Source organism: Nycticebus coucang, chromosome 3 (genome assembly GCF_027406575.1).
Source record: "Nycticebus coucang isolate mNycCou1 chromosome 3, mNycCou1.pri, whole genome shotgun sequence".
NCBI classification, from domain to species: Eukaryota; Metazoa; Chordata; class Mammalia; order Primates; family Lorisidae; genus Nycticebus; species Nycticebus coucang.
Genome location: NC_069782.1, coordinates 3,400,568 through 3,424,726, shown reverse-complemented (window position 1 = coordinate 3,424,726; position 24,159 = coordinate 3,400,568). Strand labels below are relative to the sequence as shown.

General features: G+C 53.0%; 1 protein-coding gene across 3 annotated transcripts; it reads left to right on the top strand.

Annotated features, from left to right (window-relative positions):
- Window positions 1-213: 213 nt before the first annotated feature.
- On the top strand, window positions 214-23,442 carry TTC38 (tetratricopeptide repeat domain 38). Of its 3 annotated transcripts, none has more exons than XM_053584876.1 (14): window positions 214-739; window positions 1,659-1,736; window positions 4,221-4,302; window positions 5,477-5,648; window positions 6,476-6,649; window positions 8,827-8,902; window positions 11,577-11,696; window positions 13,678-13,737; window positions 15,303-15,341; window positions 16,936-17,017; window positions 18,954-19,119; window positions 19,879-20,038; window positions 20,506-20,579; window positions 21,555-23,442. In XM_053584876.1, the coding sequence occupies exons 1-14, from the start codon at window positions 707-709 to the stop codon at window positions 21,706-21,708; spliced, it is 1,470 nt and encodes a 489-aa protein (XP_053440851.1). In that variant the 5' UTR covers window positions 214-706; the 3' UTR covers window positions 21,709-23,442. The 3 variants fall into 3 exon arrangements, with proteins under 3 accessions (XP_053440851.1, XP_053440852.1, XP_053440853.1); XM_053584877.1 differs by having other exon boundaries at window positions 222-739; window positions 21,615-23,439; XM_053584878.1 differs by lacking the exon at window positions 214-739 and adding an exon at window positions 767-1,266 and having other exon boundaries at window positions 21,555-23,441.
- Window positions 23,443-24,159: the final 717 nt, after the last annotated feature.

Genomic DNA, 24,159 nt, shown 5'->3' with positions numbered 1-24,159 from the left:
AAAAAAAAAAATCCACCCCTGCACTTGCACTGTTCGGGTGGCTCTGCACTGTGGCAGGGGTAGATTAAACGAGGTGAGCGCCCACTGGGTGGAGCAGGTTCCTGGCTGGTGGGCGAGTTCGGTGTGGTCTGATGCTGCGGGACAGAGGAGCTGTATCCGCACTGCGTTGCCCAGGACAGTGGTGGCCCCAAATGATATTAATGTGTGGTGTGGACGCGCGGACTACATAGAACTTGAAAATAACCGCAGTCCCAGGGCTCTCCTGCCCCCAAAGGGACTCTACAGCCCCCTCCCGCGTTGGGTCCCCGGCAGGGAGGAGGCCTTAGCGGGCACAGGAGGGAGGGAGGCAGGACGGGGCTGGACCACTGGACGCGCATCTCGCGGCTGGCGCCCTGGCTTTCCCGCCCCAGGCTCCCGCTGGGATGGGGAGGCAGGCTCGCACCACAGTGCCCCCTTCGAGCCTGGGGGAGCCGGTGGACACCCCTCCTAGCACCCGCACTGGGCGGATGCGCTGCGGCGCCCGCTGAGTGGCTCGGCGGGACCTCGGGGGCGGGCCCAGGTCCCCGGGCCGGGGCAGGTCTGTCAGACACCCACCAGTGAGCGAGAGGGAGAGCGCCGCCCCCCTGCCCCGCCCCTGCGTGCTCCACCCCGGAAGGCGGTGGCCGCCCCCGGAGTCCAGGCCCTCCGGACCTCGACCCCGCCCACCATGGCCACCCCCGCGCAGCTGCGCGACTGCCAGGTAAGCCGAGGGCGCCCCCGGCCTGGTAGGGCCTGCGGGCAACCTTAGGGGTCAGCCGGGGGATGCGGGGGGCAGCGGCTCGGCGGACTGCGGTGGACCTGGCTGGAGCACAGGGCGCGGGTGTCGGCCCTGGGCGCACAGGCACTTCCGGGCAGCATATAGAAGGCACCGGAGGACCCTCTTGTGGGGTCCCCACCAAAAGGAAAGAAGCAGTGCCCCTTTAGGTTCCAGGGAGCCCCCAGGACCTCCTAAAAAAGTAGTCCACTCGACGGCATGGCCCGCAGGGTTAAAGTGAAGGTCTCCTTCGAACCCACCCAAGGCAGAGTCTGAGCCCATTTTGCAGACGAGGAAGACGGAGGTCAGAGGGGCCGGGCGGCATGTCCACAGCTACCCAATACCAAATCTCAGAAGGTGGCCCACTGTGCTGGCTAGGATTGAAGGACATTTCCTCTGCCCACAGGGGTCCGGTGGCAGGAGGCCAAGGGCAGCAATCACAGTAAACAAATCTGACATGGTGGCACTTGGAGGTCAGAATGCCCTCTACAGTGGAGAGATGAGATGAACTGTTCTGGCGGTTGACAGGGAGTGTGCACCTTGCCAGCCAAGTGGAGCTCCCTCACCTGCCTTGGGACTCTCATTTACACAGTCATCTCATTCAGCCTTTCGGGGTTAAGGGTGGGGGGGATCATGCCTTGGGGTATACAGCAGTTTGGAGGCTCCTGGGATTTGGGTAGAGATCTGAGCTCAGCGTTCTCTCTGCACTACCCTGTGAAGTTGGAGAGTGCCCTGCAAGGCCACATCCTACAGAAGCCTGTGTTTAAATAAATTGTTGCTAGATGTGGGGCAATCCGGGAGTGTGCTGGGGCTCACGTGTGTGGGTTTGGATAAGACCCTGTATTGCCTTCTGGTTGTGTCGCAGGCATGGAAGGATGCTGGGCTCCCACTCTCTACCCCGAGCAACGAGGCCTCCAAGCTGTTTGATGCCACCCTGACCCAGGTATGCCTGCTGAGCTGAGTGGCGGCACTCCTGGGAAGGTCTATGGGGAGGGTTTTTTAATTGGTAAATGCTTTTCAAATTGCACTGTGACTTTAGCGAGAGATGGCAGTAAAATCTATATACTTTGTACTGAGGACATGAGAACAGGTGAAACCACCTCTTTTGGCCACAGTGTGGCCAAGAGGGTCCCTGACTTGCCCTCCTTCCCCAGGTCCCTGAGTGGTGGGGAGAGAGCTGGGGGCCCCTTGAGGGGGGTGGTTTTGTGCTGAGCCTCCACGGGTGTTCCTTTATGGCCTGCTGAGGGTTTTATGTGGGGCTCTGCCTTTTAAGGCATGGGATCTTGTCCTGGGCTAATCTGTGAACATGCCGCTCTCACCCAGGGCTGTCCAAGACCTGGCATATCGTCATTTTTGCATCAATGGAGGCATCTATAGTTTTAGAACTAGTAGGGCTCTCAGAAGTAAGGTCCAATTGGTTTGTTTGACAGGTGGGGAAACTGAGACCCAGACCATTGAACCAATTTGAGTTTAAGGTTTGCTAGTGAGTTAGAGAACCAGGATGCACCAAGTTCTGAATATACTGATGGAAAACTAAAGCTGGGCTTTATCAGGAGCAGTTTGCTGCTACATATGGACTCCATCCCTGTAACCAAGGAAGGTTGGTGAGGACCAAGGAAGCTCCTAGAAGCAACAAGCTGAACAGGAAGACAGGATATTTGCAGGTGAACATTAGGGAAGTTAGGATTACGGGAGAAGAGTTAGATTGTTATAATAATGCAATGACTGTAGAAAGTTTTGTGATCAGAGTCAGGTATGCAGATAATGGGTGAGGACATGAACCTCCACAAAGAACATAACTATACTGGGGGCTTCATGAGACGGCTTAGCATGAACACCAAAGGATTTCAGGAAAAAGGCCTGCAAGGGCCTGGCTGAAGGCAGAAGGGACCCCAGGAAAAAGATCCACAAGGGCCTGGCTGGGGCCTAAAAGGGCTTGGGAAGCCATTTTAAGATTAACTAGGAAGCACAGTGCAGTTGACTCATTGAGCAAGAAAAACTAGTTCTTGTGGGTGTGAGGTAAGAGGATTCAGCTTTTTCCTCCCAGGCTCCTGATATGAGTAGGGCGTCAACTAATCCGCCCCACAGGAACTCAGAGGATTAACTGGGCTGCAGGTAGCTTCAAAGTCCAGGTTCCCTTTTTCTTTTGTTTTCTGTAATCCTGTTAGTGATTGATAAATCTTTTAAAGAAATAAAGTAATGAAAATAGCTAAAGGGTAATCGGGCAGGTAATGGAGAATTAGGGCATGAGAAACTGCGAGGAGGATGTATATTGTTGTTGCAAACACCTATAAAAACTGAGTGCATCTGGAGTTGGGGGCTATTGCTGTCTCTCCAATAAAGGCTGTTGGCCCCCAAACCCACTCTAGAAATTCTACTCTATTTCTGTTGTCTTCATTTTCTCCATTCCCTCATCACTATGGAGCATTGTGTGGGAGCTGGCTCCCCACAGACACTCCATTAGCCGTGTCACCCGTGCTTCTGTCCCCAGTCTCTCCTTGCCAGGGACTCCACGGTGTGCACTTGAGCTCTTTGCCTATTCTGTTTAATGCTGGGCCACTGGCCCCTCCTGGACCTCACTGCCCTCTGTAGAGTTCTCTATTTGTTACAGGCTGAGTCCCCTAATTCAGCGGGTCTCATCCTCCCAGCCTGTGGGTTTTCTGTCCTGTACGCACAAATTGGTGTCTCTGTGCCATCCTGCATTTGAACTTGGGTTCTTTGTGAATTTCTGTGCCAGCTCTCCTGGTTCTTGTTAAAATGCATGTAGGTTAGACACTGAAAGTACACATTTTATTTTATTTTTTTATTTTTGTGTTAGAGACAGAGTCTCACTTTATGGCCCTCAGTAGAGTGCTGTAGCATCACAGCTCACAGCAGCCTCCAACTCCTGGGCTTAGGCGATTCTCTTGCCTCAACCTCCTGAGTAGCTGGGACTACAGGCACCCGCCACAACGCCCGGCTATTTTTTTTGTTGTTGCAGTTTGGCAGGGGCTGGGTTTGAACATGCCACACTCGGTATATGGGGCCGGTGCCCTTCTCACTGAGCCACAGGTGCCGCCCTGCAGTGGTTATTTTTAAAAGGCATGATTACGAAGCAGAAGTGTTCCTATTCTGATGCCCAACTTCAAGGGCCCTCTTAAGGCTGAAGAGGCTGGCAGGTGGCAGGTCATTTGCCAGGAAGAGCCTTCCTTTTGATGTTTCTCTTTTTGGAAATGGTAACATCACCAGCCCTACAAAGTGGGCCTCGAGTTCAATGTATTTAATCCCGTCATATGAGATGAACTAAGTTGTGCTTCCTTCAGGTTGGAGTCCAGAAAACGATGTTCTAGAAAGAAAAAAAAAAAAAGCCTGGATTTAGATACATGCCTTCATTAATGTGATCCAAGGACACCACAAGGATGACTTTGTTTTGCCTTTTCTATTTCAGTATGTAAAATGGACCAATGACAAGAGTCTCGGGGGAATTGAGGGCTGCCTGGCAAAGCTCAAAGCTGCAGATCCAACCTTTGGTGAGTAACATTTTCCCTGAGGGAGGAGCCCAGTGTCATGGTTCCAGCCCGTCTCATCCCCTGAATACAGGGACTCAGTTGGGTTGGGGAAGGCTTGTGGGATGGCAGTGACCAGGCTGGCATTTGTATGGAGGGAGGGAAGGAGACAGTGCCATCAGGTTTGGAATAACAGCTGCTCCCATAAAGATGCCAGGTTCTAATCAAAGGCATTTTTCAATTTGCTGTAATTGCTATCAGTTCTGCAAGGAAGACAATGATTCCATTTTTTGGATGAGGAAACTATAGTTCAGGGACAGTAAGACACATTGCCAAAGCCACCTTGCTGGTAGTTGAGGGACTGAGATTAAACAAGCCTGTATAAATCTAAAGCCCCAGGATCACAAGAGATGGCTACTGTAGCCTTGATCAGGGGACAGGTGAGTGGCTGGGATGGGGTGAGGACTGATGAATGGTGTGGCATCTGGCCAAGCTCTGCATGGGGCAGCATGGGGAGGTCAGCACAGTGCATTCTGGAGCTTGGAGTGGGTGGGTGACCTCAGTATGGGTCAAGGGTCCAGGTCTCAGAGAAGGACTGACAGGAGGACAGTCCTTTCATCAGGGCTGCAGGATCCCCCCTTCTCACCTTGCTGCAGCCATACTGAAGGCAGGGAGCTCAAGCTACTCTGGCAAGGACAGAATGGGGCAGCAACTGGGAAGAACCAGGCAAGCTGAGCCCAACTGAGGGGAAGCAGTAGCCAGGGCTGGCTCAGGCACTCTGACTGACCTCAAGCCCCAGGTCAGAAGCAGGGCCCAGGTGGGTGGTCTTACCACTATGATTAGGCCCCAAGTCTCAGGCCTGGGCTGTGACTGAGTTTTAAACACCTACAGATACCCTGTCTCTTTCCAGTTTAGGGGTAGGAAGCCCAGGTAGGACTTTGGGGTCTATATACCGGCCAGCAAGGCTGCTTCAAGGGCCATACGCACATCCCCTCCCCAACTCTCCACATGCAAGAGCAGTCCAGACAGGATTGTGACTTTGTGCTCTGGGGGCTACCGCTGCAGACAGCTCCCTGAGCAGCAGCCCTTGAGTGCCCCTCCAGAGGCTGTGTGCTGGTTGTGGTGACAGGATAACTGACGAGCTGCAGACAGCCCCTCACCGTGTCATGCCACCTACTGCTTTCCAACCTTTTGACAGCAATGGGCCACGTCCTCTCTAACGGCCTCAGGCTGATTGGCACCGGCAGCTCTGTGAGGCTGGACGAAGAGCTGAACCTGGATGTGAAGACCATGGTGAAGATTTCAACAACCCAGCCGCTAACGCGGCGAGAGCAGCTGCATGTGTCTGCAGTAGAGATGTTTGCCAAGGGGTGAGGCCCCTGGGGCTAGGGCTGGCCCTCTGAGGCTGTGCTTGGAGTGTCAGGGTCCCCCTTTCCCAGGACCCTTGAGGAGGGGGTGGCCCAGGAGTGATTCTGGCCCTCTGAGGCTGTGCTTGGGAGTGTCAGGGTCCCCCTTTCCCAGGACCCTTGAGGAGGGGGTGGCCCAGGAGTGGTTCTGGCCCTCCCTGGTGAGATGATCTGATCGGAAATTGCAGTTGAATGCTGTATGAGGAAGTGGTTGGTTAGAGTCCTGAGCTTGGTGTTCAAAGGAACTTATTTTGTTTCCTTCAATAAATTGCATATTAATTCATTATGAGAATAATAGGGCCACATTACAGAAATAGCCAGAAGAGAGACTTTAAACATTCTCTCTACACGCCACTTGCCTCACGCTGCCTCAGACTGTCCCTGCTTTGGGTCCTTGGTGGTCCCTGTGCTCTCCAGGGCAGCCCTTGGGCCGACTCAGGCAGGTGAGATGCCCCACACAGCTAGGTCACCTGAGGGCTCAAGGGTTCCAAACCCTGAATTGACAAAGTCCTGCCAGGGTCTTCCTGGGAAGTCAGCTCAGGTGTGGAATTCCACCCGGAGACTTCCTGCTCACAGACTCCAGTGGAATTTGTTACACCAGTACTTTTAAACCTGGACTACAGAGTAACATTTCCCACTGTTTTTCAATTTTCTGAGCTATAATCTAACATAGACACAGATTTTCTTATTTAAACCAGTTCAGCGTAGACCATGATGTGAGGGAGAAACGACGCCTTTTACAGGAGTGGACGTGTGTTCAGTGTTGCTAACAAATCTCTCCTGGCTTCCAGGAACTTCCCGAAAGCCTGTGAACTATGGGAACAGATTCTCCGGGACCACCCAACAGACATGCTGGCCCTGAAATTTTCCCATGATACCTACTTTTACTTGGGCTACCAGGAACAGATGCGAGATTCTGTTGCTCGAATTTACCCCTTCTGGACACCTGACATCCCTCTTAGCAGGTATGTGCCAGTTGAAAATCACATAATTTCTATTTCTTAATCTCTTTCTCCTGCCCTGAAAACGTGGCAGTTCTTTTGGCAACAGACCTCCTAGTTCCTTAAAGTTCAAAGGCTTCATTCTCCTCATTTTGTCTTCATCCACCTGTGGGTGACATAATACCAGTAAGTGTTAGTCCCTAGATCTCCAAAGCTATTACAGTGAAGGCTTATTTCCCACCCATCCTATATGTCCGTCTTAGGAGGGCCGAGGGATCTGCACCCATGTCCTGTCCCCCTCCAGGATCCTGGCTGATGAAGCAACTGCCCTCTGGAGGTACCAGCTGCTCAGAGGGAAAAGTGAGCTCTTCTGAGGGGCTCACAATGGCAATTAAGGGCTCAGAGTGAAAGGAATAACCTGCCACTCCCGGGTCTTTGGCCAGAACTGACCACATGACCTGACTCCCCACAGGAGACCAGGAAGTGCAGTTCTACCCTGTGCTTGGGAAGTGAGGGAAGCCTGAATGTCTGCACAGCCCCAGTGACCACCCCGGGTGAGGGACTGTACTGTGTCTTAATCACAGGCTAGTTATGAGGTTCAGATGTCTTGTTGATTGCAGAGCTGCAGTAGTTAGGGTTTCTAAGAAACAGGCAGTGGTGTGTGTGTCTCTCCGAGACAGAGAGATGGAGAGATTTATTTTAAGGAATTGTTCATGTGATTGTTGGGGTTGACAAGTTCAAAGTCTGGAGGGCAGGGTGGCAGGCTGGGAGTATCTGCAGCAGTCAGGGATACAGTCCTGGGTCTGAGGACAGCCTCAGACAGAAGTCCTTCTTCTGGGGACGTCGGTCTTTTCTCTTAGAGCTTTCACCTGATTAGATGAGGTCCACCCACACATGGAGGTCATCTGCTTTATTCAAAGTCTACTGATTTAAATGTAAATTGCACTAAAAAGTTACCTCTGCAGAGGTAACTAGACTGGTGTTTGACCAATCAACAGGATTTGATGGCCCAGCTAAATTGATGCATAAAATTAACTATCACAAGAGCCTAATAGTACCTTACACACAGTAAGCATTCAATAAATGTTGAGGGTTAAAGGACCCCAGTAAGCACTTAATAAATGCTTTTTAAAAAGGATAAATCTGGAAGCCACTGCTCTAGAATACTGCTTCAATGAATAACAGTAATAAAGGTAATATCTTAATCTCAAATAGAAACGCCGTGGCTCATGCCTGGAATCGCAGCACTCTGGGAGGCCAAGGCAGGTGGATCACTTGAGCTCAGGAGTTTGAGGTTGCTGTGAGCTATAACACCACTGGTGCTCTACCAGGGTGACAAAGTGAGACTCTGTCTCAAAAAAAAAAAAAAAAAAGAAAGAAAGAAACACCATGTTCTATCTTGTTTTTACTTTAACCCCAAAACACCACAAGAAAGAACACCTCTTTCACTTGTGTCCAGGTGGGATACTTAGGTGCCAGTGGTTACAGATGAGCATGGAAGATGCATTTACATAGCCCATCCTGGGCTAGCCCTAGGCTGAGAGTGAGTTGGATGGACAGGGCTGGCCTGCAGGAGCTCTGGGCCTGGGGAGGGGTCTGGCCATCCACTGAGCACTCCAGGCTGGGCGGAGGGCCATGCTCAGTGCTGGGGGAGCAAGGGAGGAGCCACTGCCAGCCCTCGGGTCATGAAGGCTTCCAGAGTTGCGGTCCTGGGTCATGCCTCTGGTGGGTGTCACCAGGCAGACAGGAGGGAAACGACCCTTGTCATCCTCAGCAAAGATGCTGTGTTGATTCTTAGGAGGAGGGATGCTACTTGAGGAGTGGGCCTGCTATCACTGCTAGGTTTGGGAACTATTGTGTGGATGGCGAAGTTCAGTTTGCCCCTCACAAATCAGAAGCTTTGAGATGCTGAGAAACAGAGCCTGTCACAGGGTTAGAGAGTGTATATCCATCTCCAGTCTCAGCTACTGGGGAGGCTGAGCCAGGAGGATTGCTCAAACCCAGAAGTTTAAGATTGCTGTGAGCTGTAACCCCATGGCATTCTACCCAGGGCAACAGAGTGAGACTCTATCTCAAGAAAAAAAAGACCCCGAAGCAGAAAAGGTCACATTTGCAGCTACTGAGAATTGGGACTTTAGCGTGTCTCTTGATGGGACGCAGTTCATCTTTTTGTATTTTGAGGTATTTTTCTCCGATTTTAGCTACGTGAAAGGCATCTACTCTTTTGGATTGATGGAAACCAACTTCTACGATCAGGCAGAAAAACTTGCCAAAGAGGTAAGTGGGCGTTTCCCGAGGTACTTGACCCTTCAGGGACCCTGGTGATGCCCCCCTTTCCTGGGCTTCATTTCCTTAGAGATACTGGGGAGAGCTCCCGTTGGCGTGGCCAGCTGCCTCCTGCATGGGGCTGACTGCGTGTCTGTCACTCACCCGTGCCTCCTGGGTCCTCATGATTTTGCATCTGCAGATAAGGACAGTGAGGCTCAGGTCACCTCACACCCTCTGTGCTGCCTGGAGTGGTGGCTAGGCCTTCCCCCAGCTCTGCTGGGGATGTTGACAGGGAAACATAACTGCACATATACGGTGATTCTTCCTCCTTGAACTTCACATTTCTAGTTGCTCTAACAGCACCTGCGCTTTGATGATTTGAGCAATGACTGCCAATTATGATGCCTGGGCCAAGTGGTGGCTGTGGCTGTCAGGGCATGAGCTGTCAGCATCTCTGGGAGTCCCTCTCCTCCTTCTCTTGTTGCAGGAGTGGAAACCGAGGCCCAGGGAGGGGCTGTCATGCACACAGGGGTAAATAATACTCCTGCGCTGGGCTTGCTTGTGTCCACATGTCACTGCCCGTGTGACATTAGACTCTTTGTTGTCTGGATAAGGGACTCAGAGGCCAAAAGGAGAGTTCTCCTAAAGCCACACAGTTCAGAGATGGCAGAGCCAGATTGTCACCCTGCCCCCTGATCAATGGGTGTCCTTTAAGCTGCCTGGCCTAGAACCCAGCCTCTCAGCGTCCCCACCGGGGCTCTTGGCCCCGGAAATTGTCTTAGTCAGCCTGCAGTTCTCCCTCCTCAGGAGAAAGCCCATGGGGCCCACAGACACCCCGAGCACTGCTCTGATTACAGAATCGGAGCCCAGACGTGAGCCTCAGGGGTGAGTACTTCTTTGCATTAGCTCTGAGTCAAGGCTTGGGGAGACCTCTCGCTCCTTGTGACTCAGAAGCCAGGGCCTCTTGGTGATCTTGGCTCCATGGCCCAGATGACAGGCACTGCCGTCCAGAGGTCGGCTGCTGCTGGGCCCCCTGTTAGAGGGCATCCATCTGGGACCTGAAGGCTGGCGGGATGGTTGGTGCAGCTCTGGACAAGGCCAGCTGTGGTGAGCCACACATGGCAGGTGCCCCAGAGGGAGCCTCCTAAGGAGCGAGAAGCATTGGTGGTCCCTCACGCCCCTTTGTGCCCTTTTCTCCTGCTGTGCCCCCTCCTGCACCACCCACTCTCTGACCCCAACACTAGTACCCCACAGATAAGGGCAAGAAGACCTGACTATGGTGGTGTCAGGGGGCAACTTGTGGGCCATGTGTCTGCTAGTAAGGGGCAGGATTAACTCCAGACCACTAGCTGAGCAACGACAGGCAAAGGCGTTGTTGGGACCTGGAATGCCATAGAGCTTGGGGACCTAGGTGGGCTAGGATGTCAGGAGCCGGGGCTGGAGCAGGACAGGCAGGGGCCAATAGCTATGGAAAACCAGTTTGGATTTTCCCAGGGAAGCCTGGGATGCCTCCAAGAAGGGGAGGAAGTTGGTCAGCCCCTCAGAGATGTGACAGCTGCAGCCCTTCACATCTGCTTCTGCTAGCTGTGAGGGCAATACACTTAGCAGGGTCCCTTCTCAGGGCCCCAGTGCCCAGTCCACTCAGACTATGCCTCTTAGTCTCGCCAAGTGTCCTGTGCTCAGGGGCCCTGCCTGGGGGTGCCCGTGGCTTCTTTCCCTCCGTGCCTCCGTGTGGAGTGGGCAGGGCCTGCAGAGAGCAGGGCTGTAGGGACCACCTGTAGCCACAACCTTGCAGTAGATGCCAGGCCAGGGCAGAGGTACTTAGGGTGCTGAATTCCTGTGAAGGGTGTGGGGAGACTGAGACAGCAGGGCTGAGGGGAATCCATGATTTGGTGTGTGGGGACCTGGACCAGCCTGGGAGACCTCTGTGAGCCTCAGTGGACTGCTCAGTGCCTGACACTGGGTGGGCGCTCAGAAAACATGAGCTGAAGAAATACATAGAATGAAACTGCTAAGAGGCAAGAGTCATCCCATGGGTCCTGCCAGCCTCACTGGTCATTGTCACACTCAAGGGTCACTGAGCAGCTATTGTCATTAACAGCCGTGGTGTCAGAGCCAGCTGTTTGTGAGCCCGGAAATCCGCATGTGTAGTCAGGGCCTGTGTGGCGCAGGGAAGAGGCAGCCTCGCCCACTGGAGTCCTTGGCAGTCCACGCTGTGTTCATGTGGACAGTGACCACTTCTCCAAGAGAGAGGCAGCATCAGTGGCCCCACCACCAGGGGGAAACTGAGGCCCAGAGAGGTTGGATGACCTGTTGCATGCCACTCAGCTGCACACGGCAGGCTGTGGGGTCAGGGGACAAGCCCTGGCTTTGAAAGACCCTGTTGCCATCCAGCTGTGTGACCCTGGGCAAGTGTCACCTAGCCTCCCTGAGCCTCAGTTTCCTCATCTATAAAAAGGGCAGTGAGACCCTCCATGGTAGCGTCCTGTGCTTGGTGTCCCTAGCTGGTGTGCCCTGGGCACCTGGGAAACAGCACTGGTCATTGGGATGGTAATGGTTAGAGCCCTGTCCCCACGCTTGCTGCACCTGCATCAGCTCAGGACCTTCCTGCCCCTCCGACAGGCAGGGCTGCCCAGGCTGTCTGACTGACCTTCTGGCCCCTCTCCACCCCAACTCCGCATAGGCCTTATCTGTTAACCCCACGGATGCATGGTCGGTGCACACCATCGCCCATGTCCATGAGATGAAGGCAGAGATCAAGGATGGGGTGGAGTTCATGCAGCGCTCGGAGAACCACTGGAAGGTGCGACCTTGCCCACGAATCAGCTCCCTGGAAAAGTCTATGTGTAACCTTGAGTCACACTGAGTCTGTGTGGACAAGAGTTACAGGTGTGGTTTGGTTCTTGGAGAACTTGGGTTCATCTTGGAGGCTTTTCTGTCATGCCATAGCTCCCCAGCCTCCCAGAGTCTTACAGGCAGTTCTAGGGTTGGTCTGGCCTAAGGTATTTGGCTGCAAAAGGAATGAGCGGGAAAATTGCTGGAGAGACCGGACCTGGTGAGGAGGCGGCCTGCGAGGCCCCAATGCTCCTCTTCTGTTGCTGGATCAGCAGGCTGCCATGGCGTGGCCTCAGTGTGGTGCGGGCAGCTGGGAAGGGGGCCGTGGGAGGGCTGGCACAGTGACAGCTTGCAGCAGTGGCACACAGTCAGGGCCCTGTTGGGGAGGGGTGCTGGGGCCATCTAGACCCCTAGTGCCCTGCCAGTTCCTTTCCCGGGGTCTGACCACACTGTGGCCTCACTCTTCCCACTCCTGGGACCTTTCCGACCCTCCCATATCTCTGTGGGGACCCTCTTCCTCTGTGCAGGCCTGTCTTCCGGGCTGGCCTCTGGCACACAGCCTGGTACCTGTCCAGGCGGGGTGGCTGCCCTGTCCTTCTCCGTGCCGTGGTGGGCTCCTTAGGGCACTGATGGCTGAGGTGGCAAGTCTCTCCCAAGGCCTGGCACCACCGGCAGATACCCAGCTGTGTGAGTGTGCAAGCCACGGTGAGACCAGGAGCTGAGGGGCCCACAGCAATGGCACCCCTCCAGGCAGCTCCCTTCCAGAGACAGAATTTACAAGAAGGCAGATTACCACTCTCCAGTAGTCTTAGGTAAAGCAGGTATTTGAGAGCATGAGATCCTAGGCACAGCTGTGTGAGACTGGAAAGGCCCTGAGGGTACCAGCAACCCCCAGACAGAGGGGTGGCCCTGCCCTCGGCCCCCAGCTAGACACTGTTAGTTCTTGCTGGAGGGAACACTAGGTCTGGGCTTGGGGGTGCTGGTGTGGCTGTGCCCTCTAGCTGACAGGCAAGAGCTTGCCCAGGTTGCCAGGAGGCCTGGCTGGACGCAGCACTGGCAGGCATCACACTCCTCCCTGGAACTCTGATCTGTGGGGGCCTTAGACACCTGTGCCTGAGGCTTGGCTCTACCCTGGGGCAAGAACTTGATCACTGGGAGCCTTGGTTTCCTCATCTGTTGCGATAGTATGGAGCCCTTGGCCCCAAATCAGTGCCCATTGTGGGTGGCTGAGGTTGTCTTCATCTCAGAACAAGCCGTCACCCTCTGATGTCTTCATCTGTCCCCTGGGTGCCACGGGCGGCCTCTGGCCCAGCTAGATGGCCCTGGGTGTGGACGACACGGCCTAGAGCTCCCTATCTTCCTCCTCCTGCTCCTGCCTCAGATATTTGGCTGCAGAGGGTGGAGCTCAGCCAGACTCCAGGCCCTGTCCAGACCTGCACCCGGGCCCAGGGACCCCAGTTTCCCAAGTGTCGAATATCCCAGCAGCATCCAGCTCGGAGCACAGGCCGCCTCACACTGAGTGGACGATGAAACCATTCCCATTCCAGCTCTGCTCCCTGTACTCTGTGGGCCTTGTCAACACCTGCTGGTGCTGGTCCAAGTGCCCTGAGCTGCTACACGCTCCGTGGGCCTTGTGACGTCCCGTGGAGTGGCTCAGTCATCCCTTTCCCAGCTCATGTGGGAGGAAGATGAGGCTGGGAGTAACTCTCTCTGTGTTGGCCCTGGCACTGTTACCCTCTAGCTTAGGTGAACGAGTTATCTGCCTCCCTCCGCCTCGGTTTCCTCCTGGGTAAATTCAGACATAGCAGGGGCCACTCCATTGGAGATGAAGCAGCGTGGGGCTGCTGACACAGGCCACGTGATGAATTCTGTGTCACTTATGAAATAAGACTTGTGTGTTTTCCCCAGGGGATGCCAGATTTTCCTTTAATTCTCCTGTTCTTTCTCAGGACTCTGACATGCTTGCTTGCCATAATTATTGGCACTGGGCGTTATATCTGATTGAAAAGGTAAGGTGACCACCTGGCTGCTCCACCTTACCCCGTAAAGGTGTCCAGAGGAAGGGCTGTTTTTCTAGCTCTAGTTCTTTGCTCACATCCCACCGAGCAGTGTCTCATGTCTGTGCATGAGAGGGCACCCCTCGCAACGCCATGCCAGCATGTTCAAAGGGTCCTCTAGGCTTGAGCTACTTTGGGCAGGTTTTTTTTTTGTCAGATTAAAATCACATCTATTGTGCATGATTTGTGGGCCTCTTTTGGACTGAGTGCCTGCTGGAGCAGACGGCTGAGCCCCCTCCCCCCCCCACACACACACGTGTTACCTGCGTCAGCCGCAGGAGCCTCTGGCAGGATCCATAGAGTAGCTGGTCGGGACGCCTTGTACCCAGTGATTCCATTTATGAGTGTGTCTCTTGCAGTGTTCTTTTTTTGTTTTATTTTATTATTTTGTTTATTTTTTTGAGACAGAGTCTCACTCTATCACCCTGGGTATGTCGTAGCATCTTAGCTCACAGCAACCTCAAACTCTTGGACTCAAGCCATCCTTCTGCCTGGGCTTCCTAAGTAACTGGGGCTACAGGCACCTGCACACGCCCACTAATTTTTCTATTTTTTTTTTTTTTTTTTTTTTTTTTAATTTGGCCGGGGCTGGGTTTGAACCCACCACCTCCGGCATATGGGACCGGCGCCCTACCCACTGAGCCACAGGCGCCACCCTAATTTTTCTATTTTTAAGAGACAGAGTCTTGCTGTTGCTTAGACTGGTTTCAAACTCCTGAGCTTAAGGGATCCTCCCGCCTCCTTGGCCTCCCATAGTGCTAGGATCACAGGTGTGAGCCACTGCACCCAGCTTCTTGCTGTGTTCTTTACCACAGAGAAAAACTGGAAGCTCCATAAATGTCCAGAGAGAGATAGTTCCCCAGATAGGACCCTGTCATGACATAAGAATGTGGCTTTACAATGTTTACAAGAAAGCAGTGAACCTGGCTGAATGTAGAGAAAATATATGTAGAAAAAAAGGCTCGGTGCCTGTAGCTCAGTGGCTGGGGCACCAGCCACCTATACCAGGGCTGGCAGGTTCAAACCCAGCCCGGGCCTGCCAAACAACAATGGCAACTACCAAAAAAAAAAAAAAATAGCCAGGCATTGTGGCAGGCACCTGTAGTCCCAGCTACTTGGGAGGCTGAGGCAAAAGAATCACTTAAGCCCAAGAGTTTGAGGATACTGTGAGCTGTGATGCTACAGCACTCTACTGAGGGCAACCTAGTGAAACTCTGTCTCAAAAAAAAAAAACGCTAGAAGGAAATGCATTAAAACTTATAGCAATTAATATAAGCAATACTCACATTAACTCTTCTAATAGGAAGAATAACGCTTTCTCAGAGGCTGTCCCCTGGGCATCAGCAGACCTCCACTGTCTTTCTGCAGGGAGTACAGAGGCCTGGTGAAGTGGGTTCGCCTGCCCCCATCCTGATGTCCTGGGTACTCAGGGGGCTTGGCCTGACCATTTTTCAGTTCATTTCTCTGTATTACATTTTGCCTTCTCCAGATGGTAATCATGGGGACTTTATTTCCAGGGTGAATACGAGGCCGTGCTGACCATTTATGACAGCCATGTAAGTCCCTGTGGACCCTGTTTGTTTTCTGCAGCAGTTTGCCTTATAGTCCTATTTTTTGTTTTTTTGTTTTTTAAATTTCAGATTAATATAAGGGTGCGTGTGATTAGGTTATGTTGTTTGCATTTGTAAGGTAAAGTCCACGTTGTAGCTGAGCTCTTCTCCAGGAGGGTGCCACGGACCCTACATTGTGCCCGTTAAGCAGGAGCTTCCCACATCCCTCCATCCCACTCTCCTTGAATTTAATTGTGTTTTTCTCTCATGGACAGCTTTATAGTCATGAATAGATCCTCAAGTTCATCAGGATGACCCCAGGCAGAAACGACAGCTGGAACAAGCACATATTTCTTGCTTGTGTTTGACCTCCTGGGTTTGGTTAAGCATTGCTGTGGCCTGGCGTTTGGCAGGGACATCCGGTGACTCTGTTCACCTGGCAGGTGCTCATGGGTGTACACATCCCAGGGAATCACCTCTGCAGTGGCAGACTTCTCTCCAGTCCTTTTATTTTATTTATTTTTATTTTATCACCCACGGTAGAGTGCCGTGGTGTCACACAGCTCACAGCAACCTCCAACTCCTGGGCTTAGGCGATTCTCTTGCCTCAGCCTCCCGAGTAGCTGGGACTACAGGCGCCTGCCACAATGCCCAGCTATTTCCAGTCCTTTTAGATTGCCTCTCTTTGGCAAGGTAATCTACCCAAAGGAATTTATTTTTCCTTTCCTTCACTTAATTTGAGTTCTCTGTAGAAGGAAGTTTTCTTATTTTGATTAAATATACATAACAAAATTAAGTGTCTCCATGCCTGTTAAATATTCTTTTTTGTGTTTTATTTTTGAGACAGCATTTCACTCTGTCACCCAGGCTGGAGTGCAGTGGTGTCATCAAAGCTCACTGTAGCATCCAACTCCTAGGTTCAGAGATCCTCTTGTCTTAGCCTCCCAAATTGTTAGGACTAAAGGTCCTTGCCACGATGCCCAGCTAATTTTCTATTATAATTATTTATAGAGACAGTGTCTTGCTAATGCCCAGGCTGGTCTTGAATTCCTAATCTCAAGCAGTCCTCCTGCCTCCGCCTCCCAAAGTACTAGGGTTACAGGTGTGAGCCACCGTGCCCAGCCCCTGTGTATGCTTTCGAGAGGAAAAAAGCCTGAATCAATTCCTAGCACCTATGTGAGGACTTAATGATAAAACCTGGGACCACAGAAATGCCTGTGATTTGGGGGATGTAAACACCAAGTAAGTAAAACACACAGTAAAGTTCCCTTGACTAGTCTTCTCAGCGCTGAGGTATCGTAGTTAAGATAGGAAGGGTGATAGCACTGTGTGACCTGCTGAACAAACTGAATCTGGAAGCCTGAATGGGCCAGACAAGTCTGCCAGCAGGGTCTGGGGTGGAAGGACATGCAGGGCAGTGGGGGTCTGTCTTCAGTCCCCCTGGTGCCCTTTCTGGAGTTTGCTGCAGCCCAAGCCCAGGGCAAGGGTGACAGTCCTGATAGTTGGGGTGAGGAGATGATGGTGGTGGCTCTGTTTGCTGAGGGCTTGCTCTGTACAGGTCCACTGCTGAGTTTGGCCTTGGGCGGCCCTTGTCTTCCAGATCCTCCCCAGCCTGCGGGCCAGTGGTGCGATGTTGGACGTGGTGGATGCCTGTTCCATGCTCTATCGCCTCCAAATGGAAGGTAGCCCCCTCTCGGCACCCGCACCAGGCCTGTCTCCTTCCTGCCACACTGGAGGGGGAGGGTGCTGTGCGCTGGGCAAGAGCACATGGGAGAGCTCCTCCTGGGCCCTCTGCAGGCCTTGGACAGCTGTCTGGCTGCCATCTTGGGTATTGTGGTGCTCCCAGCCAGTCCCACTGCCCTTTCTCCCAGTTCCCACCACTCCTCAGTGTGGAGACCTCTGACTCTGCACCCAGTGTGGCACTGCTATTCCCATGGCCTGCCTGCCAGGCCTCTGGGGCACAGATGGCATCTGGCCACCTGTCTTGATGCTGAGTGTTTCTCAACTCCCTGGCATTGCAGACAGTTTCTCAACCTGGTTGTGCTCTGCAGGGAGGCTGGACGGGGCAACCACAGCTCTGGGGCTGTGGAGGGCTCCAGCCAACTGGGTCAGAAGTGCAGTGTGGGATACAGACCTGGGCAGGGCAGTTCGGGGATCCGAGGGAGGGCACAGCAAGCTGTTACTGGAAGGTTCCAGGAATGCTTCCTAGTGGAGGTGAAATGTGAACCACAGAAGGATGTGTAGGCTTTGCCAGGCAGAGGTGAGGAAGGATGTTACATGCGGAGAAGACGGCCTGTCCAAAGCCACCAGGACTCATGTCAGCAGCCTGTTTCAGGATTGGTGCCCGGAGGACACTCCACGTGCTCCAATGGGGCAAGAGGCGGCTGAGAGGTAGTAGGATCCAGGAAGCCCACCAGTGGGCAGGGCAGGCTGACGCTGGCGCCGCAGAGAGCAGCAAGGAGGCTGAAAGTTTGGCAAGCAGGTTAGGGACCTGTGTGGAGGTCCAGGAGGAGGCTGGGGATTTTCTAACCCTGGAAGGAGAACCCTGCTGATGGGAGGCTTGTGTCTCTCATGGGCCCTGGGGGAAGGCAGAGTCCATTATCCCTGAGGCCCTGTTAATCCTTTCCCTGTAGAGGAGAGAGCTTGAAAACCACCTGGAACCCTGGAGCCCAAGGCAGGTGTGAGCAGAAGCTGAGGAAAGGACGGGTTCGAGGCAGGGGGGCTGCTGAAGGCAGGCAGGGAAGAAGCAGCCACAGTCTCCTCACTGTGCAGGGTGGGAACACTGGACTTTGTGTGGCTTATCAGATGAGAAATAGGGATTAAGGGCAACACTGCTGGTTGTGGAGAAAGGATCCGGTAGTGGAGTCGTCGGTGGACGGATGGGAAAAGTGGGGCAGGTACAGGCACTGTCAGCTTTGGGACGTCCAGACGTAAAGGGCGAGGGATGCAGCTGCTCACTGAACAGACGCACCCAGTGCCTGTGATGTACCAGGTGCTAGACTCAAGGTTACCACAGGAAGAATTTAAAAAGTGCATTTGGGGGATGGTGCCCATAGCTCAGTGGGTAGGGCGCCAGCCACATACACCGAGGCTGGTGGGTTTGAACCTGGCCTAGGCCAGCTAAAACAACAATGACAACAACAACAACAACAACAGCAGCCAGGTATCGTGGCGAGTGCCCGTAGTCCCAGCTACTTGGGAAGCTGAGGCAAGAGAATCGCTTAAGCCCAGGAGTTGGAGGTTGCTGTGAGCTGTCATGTCCCGGTACTCTACCCAGGGCGACAGCTTGAGACTATCTCAAAAAACAAAAACAAAACAAAAAAAAACTGCATTTGGGGTTTGTCAGAGAGGCTGAGACTGTGTTTAATAACCTCCGATAGTTTTTTTTTACAAAATTTGCTTTGTACCTTACACATCTATTACTTTTATAACTAAACAAACCTGAATTTAATGCAAACCCAGCTCCACAGGCCGTGGCACCAACCCTGCTCACCACCCACCTCTGCCCCAGACCAAGTCTCAGGGCCTCTGGGGCCAAACAGGGCAGGAGGCCCATGGGCAGGACACCCCCCCCCCCAGACTCATGCTGGGGTCTGTGTTCTTTCCTTGCATCCTCAGGGGTGTCTGTGGGCCAGCGGTGGCAGGACATCCTGACCGTGACCCGGAAGCACAGTCGAGACCACATCCTGCTGTTCAACGATGTGCACTTTCTGATGGCATCCCTGGGTGCACGGGATCCCCAGACCACACAGGAGCTGTTGACCACCCTGTGGGCCGCCAGCGAGTATGTGGGAGGAGCCCTTGTTAGGCTGAGGGTGAGGGTGCCAGCGCTGTGTGGAGGCCTGTTCAGTGCCTGGGCTTGGGTGGAGGCTTCACCTGTGAAAGCACCTTTGGGGGTGCATGGATGGCTCCTCCCAGGTGTGGGCCCCTCAGGTATGTGGCTCACGGTGGCCCACAGGGCTGTAGTAGGTTCCTCCAGGACACAGAGCTGCCTCTCCATCTCCAGAGTGGGTGTAGCAGCCTCAGCATCGCAGGACAACCTCGCAGGGACCTGGGGGGCGGGGGGGCACAAGGGGATCCTGGAACCAGCGACACCTACAGTTGACAGGCAGATCCTGGACAAGGCAGTTCTCTGCTCTGAGCCTCAGTTTCCTCATCTGTAAATCAGGAATGGTGCCTGCCGAGGACTGGTGAGGGCTGGCCTGGGAGACCGGGCTGTCACAGCCTTTTGCTTCTGGTGGCATTGCTGGCCTTGGCTCTCAGGACCAGGCTTATTGTCTACAATCCTGACAGTAGTGGGTAGTCATTGCTGTTACGCCCACTTTACAGCTGACCCAATGAAGCCAGAAAATGAGGGACCTTCTCAGGGACAGGTGGCTGGTAATTGGCCAACTGCCCTGGATCTGAGTTGGAGCCCTGTTCTCCCCACTCACTGGACTGCTTCTCCTCCATCACATTACCCCTGCTGAGCAGTAAACCACCTGTGCCCCACAGATATGCTGGGACAGGGCAGGCTGCTAAGGACACTTTCTTGGGTTGACAGGTCTCCGGGGGAGAACTGTCAGCACTTTCTGGCTCGAGATGTAGGGCTGCCCCTCTGCCAGGCCCTGGTGGAGGCTGAGGATGGGAACTTTGACCGTGTGGTGGAATTGCTGCTGCCCATCCGCTACCGGATCGTCCAGATTGGAGGTAGCAATGCCCAGGTGAGGTGGCCTCCCCAAGTGTAGTGATCAGCCAGAGCTCAGGGGTCCCAGGTCAGGGAGCCTGTATGTTCCTGTGAGGCGGCCACCCCAAGTGTAGTGATCAGCCAGAGCTCAGGGGTCCCAGGTCAGGGAGCCTGTATGTTCCTGTGAGGCAGTCACCCCAAGTGTAGTGATCAGCCAGAGCTCAGGGGTCCCAGGTCAGGGAGCCTGTATGTTCCTGTGAGGCGGCCACCCCAAGTGTAGTGATCAGCCAGAGCTCAGGGGTCCCAGGTCAGGGAGCCTGTGTGCCCAGCAGCCCCCAAGTCTCTCCCAGGGTGTTGTTGCCCATGATGTGGCAGCGTCCTTCTCTCTCATAGTCCCTCCCCAGTAGAAGGGCAGGCCAGCCAGCCCCACCACCTCACATGGGTGGGGGCTCCCATCCCTCCGCCCACATTACAGGAGCCTAACTTGCTCCTCTGACATTTCAGAGAGATGTCTTCAACCAGTTACTGATTCACGCGGCCCTAAACTGCACCTCCAGCGTCCATAAGAACGTGGCCCGGTGAGCTCGTAGCCCCCTTCCCAGCAACCTGCCTCCCACACTGGGTCTCCCTAGGGGCCTCCAAGGTGCCTGGAGGCTCCCAGCTCCATCAGCTGAGGTGGTTCCTGCTTTTGAGGTTGTGAAGAGATGAGACTGTGGGGGAATTTGTTGTCCTTTGTCAACATGCTCAACTTGACCAAAGGGAACCAGCCAGCTCCTACCCCAGGCCCAGCCTGCAGGGTTTAGGGTCTGGTTAGGTCTCTGCCTCACTTATAGATAGACAGCCACTTTCTCACAGGACTATTCCTCTGAGAGCTACTTCTGTTTCTTCCTATAAAGCCACTAATGGGGCCACATGCGGCAGTGTGATTGTATTTGTTCCCGTTTTGTTTTTTTACTTCAAAATAAGATACATGCAGTATGCATAGGAATTTGTTCATAGTTTTTTTTTTTTTTTAAACTATAGTCTGGCCCTCCAGCGGTCTGAGGGACAGTGAACTGGCCCCCGGTTTAAAAAGTTTGAGTACCCCTGTGACTAATCCCATTTACAAGGGCCCCACCCTCATGACCATTCACCTCTCAGAGGCCCCACCTCCCGATGCCATCACCTTGGGCTCTGGGCTTCAACTTGAACAGGGTCTTCACCTCAAACTTCCTGTGCTTGGTTTCTTCACTCTGGTTTCTTCCCCACACCTTCGGCTCTGCCACTTGCTTTTCCTGGACCAGTCTTGGGTATGGCTTCCTGTCTACCCTGTGATCCCCCATCCCTCTTGTCCCCAGCATTGCAGTAGGTTGAGGTCTAAGTTGTCAAGCCACGGCTTTCCCTGGGTTTCTAGTTTTATTCTTTAAGACAAAGTCAAAGTGCTTGCTGATCTGGGTGTCCCCCTCCTGCCACTGCTGCCCTGGAGGGCTTAACTTTCTGCCCTTCCCCCTCCCCTGCCCTGGCCTGGCCTCCCACTCCGGTTTTGGCTCATCCTGTCCATCCCCCCCGCATAGGACCACCAGGCCCCATGTCCTTTTAGAAGATTCTGCAACAGAACCTCTCTGCTTCCTTAGGAGCCTTCTGATGGAGAGAGATGCCTTGAAGCCTCACTCGCCCCTGACTGAGCGGCTCATGCGCAAGGCGGCTGCTGTCCACCTCAAGCAGTGAGCCTTAGAGGTGCCTCCCTCGCTCCAATCGAGCCTGTGTGTGGGGCTGATAGAGATCTCCAGCTGTAAGCAGGAAGCCCTGAAAACCAGCAGTTTTACAGGAAGAGGGGGGCACAAATTCATGTTAATAGAATATGATTCAGGATCTTTTGATCCTTGTTAGAGGCCAATGTGCATTTTAACTATTCAGAGCCAGAGGCAATGCTATTCTTTCCACTTACCCTGCAAACTTTTTCCCCAGGGAAATGCTGATACTTCCTTGTTGTTCAAAGGTTGGAATGCAGGGCAGGGGTGGGGCAGACCTAGCCCTAGCGGCAGCCCACATTTAATTCTCCTTATATTCTAGACAAGTTCTGTTGTCCCATCTTTCTGACGTGGGGGTGGGGGTGGGGGTGGTGGTGCTGACAGTGACTTGCCTGGGGTCACAGCTAATGGAGGCCCCTGTCTTAAAAGTTTTTGGCCTCCACCCACTGCCCCTACTGCCCTTCTTACAGATGAACACCCTTCTGTCCCTGAGGGGGGTTTTCAAGCCTCCCTGCGGGGCTTTGGTGGTGCCACTTTGGGCTTGTTTCTCTGCTTAAACTGCACACCATGCGCGGCTTCAGGTGCATTCTTTGGTCAACTGTGATATTAAGCACATGAATGTATGCACATTTCTGGAGTGTGAGGACAGAGCTCAGGGACACTCTGCTGTGGCAAAAACCAAAGTACCATGACATGTGGTTGCACCAAGATTTGAGCTAGTCTTCTGAATGCTGCCTGTATCTCCTCCTTCCCACGGTTAACCTGCCTGAGGTCCCTTCTGGATGTGCTGACTCCTGCTGCTGCTGTCAGCCCTCCTGTGAGGGGAGGTCCCGGAGCAAAGGTGTTTGCAAGTTTCTTTCCTTCAGAAATTAGCTAGGGGTGGCGCCTGTAGCTCAGTGGGTAGGGCCCCTGGCCACAGACACCAAGGCTGGTGGGTTCAAACCCGGCCTGGCCTGCTAACACAACAATGATAACTGCAACAAAAAAACAGCTGGGCATGTGGTGGGCACCTGTAGTCCCAGCTACTTGGGAGACTGAGGCAAGAGAATCGATTAAGTCCAAGAGTTTAAGGTTGCTGTGATCTGTGACGCCACGGCACTCTACTCAAGGCGACAGCTTGAGACTCTGTCTCAAAAAAAAAAAAAAAGAAAGAAATTAGCTAGAGATTCACTGGGGTAGGGAGAGGACAGGTCTCCTGGGAGGGAGAGGAAGCCTCCAAATTTATTTGGTCCCCAAGTTTGCTCAAGTTCAGGCAAATTCCTGAGATTAATCAGTTCCCTATAAAAACAAAGTATACAAACAAAACACGTATACCCACATCATTCTGAAATTAAAAAAAAAAAGAATATATTTTAAACCTTATCACCACACACACACACAAATAAGTTTGTGAGTTATGGATATTTTAATTACCGTAACATAATCTTTCTACAATGTGTACACATACCAAAACATCACATTGTACGCCATAAGTATAGTTATCACTTGTCAATAAAAAAATAAATTTAAAAATATAAATGCAAAAATAATAAATGGTTCCTTTTGACTAGTTCTTACAGACACCTTTCAGTATCTATACTCCAGGCCTGGGGCTGGCTTCTGTAGAGATGGGCTTCTCCATGAACTTGGGGTGGGTGGGCAGCAAGTCAAGAAAATGGGTAATTACAACAGGATTTCAAGAGAGGTGCCATCTATACCCAGGAGGTAGGGACACATCCCAAGGGGGACCTCTCTCCCCTCTTTTTGTTCCAAGCAAGACAACCCTGCCAAGGTTAGAACCCTCTAAGCCTTCAGTCCCCACAGCAAGCTGGTGAGGATGCCTCCTCTGTGCCCCACAGCCCTTGGTAACTTCCTTTGTTATAGCACCAACCTCCCCTGCTGTGTTTTCAGGTCAGGAACAGAGTCTCTGTCCCCAATATCACCCAACAGTGACCGGCACTGAGTAGCTGTCAGAGAAAGTTGGTAAATGAATACATAAATAAATGAAGTAGAACTTTACTGGGGGAAGGAAGAAATGAATCTGCGATAGGCCAATGATGAAAGAAGAGGAAGCCAAGAGAAGAGAGAGATGGAATGAAGATAGTTTACAGTAACAGCACCAAGTTATTAATCACTGAACACCTACTATGTGCTGACACAATATAGGGAGAAGAATATCAGGAGTGGGTGTTGGGGACTCATCTCCAGGACAAACCAAGGGAGGAAGAGGCAGTGGGCAATCTCTCCCCAAGCTATTGGACCACCCCACCATACCCACTTCTTTCAGGCCCTGCCTGGTGGGTGAAACCCGGGAAAGTAGTGAGGGAGACCTGGTATGCCCATTAGGAGCTCGGTCTCATGGAGAGCTGAACTTGGAGTCAGAAATGAAGGACCACAGCAACATAGCGGGATTAGTGTGGATGGTGCAAACCAGGGACATGGGAGGCCA

Coding starts and splice junctions, on each gene's coding strand:
- TTC38 (XM_053584876.1), top strand. CDS start 707: ATGGCCACCCCCGCGCAGCTGCGCGACTGCCAG. Junction 1,737..4,220: donor TTGATGCCACCCTGACCCAG/GTATGCCTGCTG, acceptor TTTCTATTTCAG/TATGTAAAATGGACCAATGA. Junction 19,120..19,878: donor ACCCTGTGGGCCGCCAGCGA/GTATGTGGGAGG, acceptor TTGGGTTGACAG/GTCTCCGGGGGAGAACTGTC.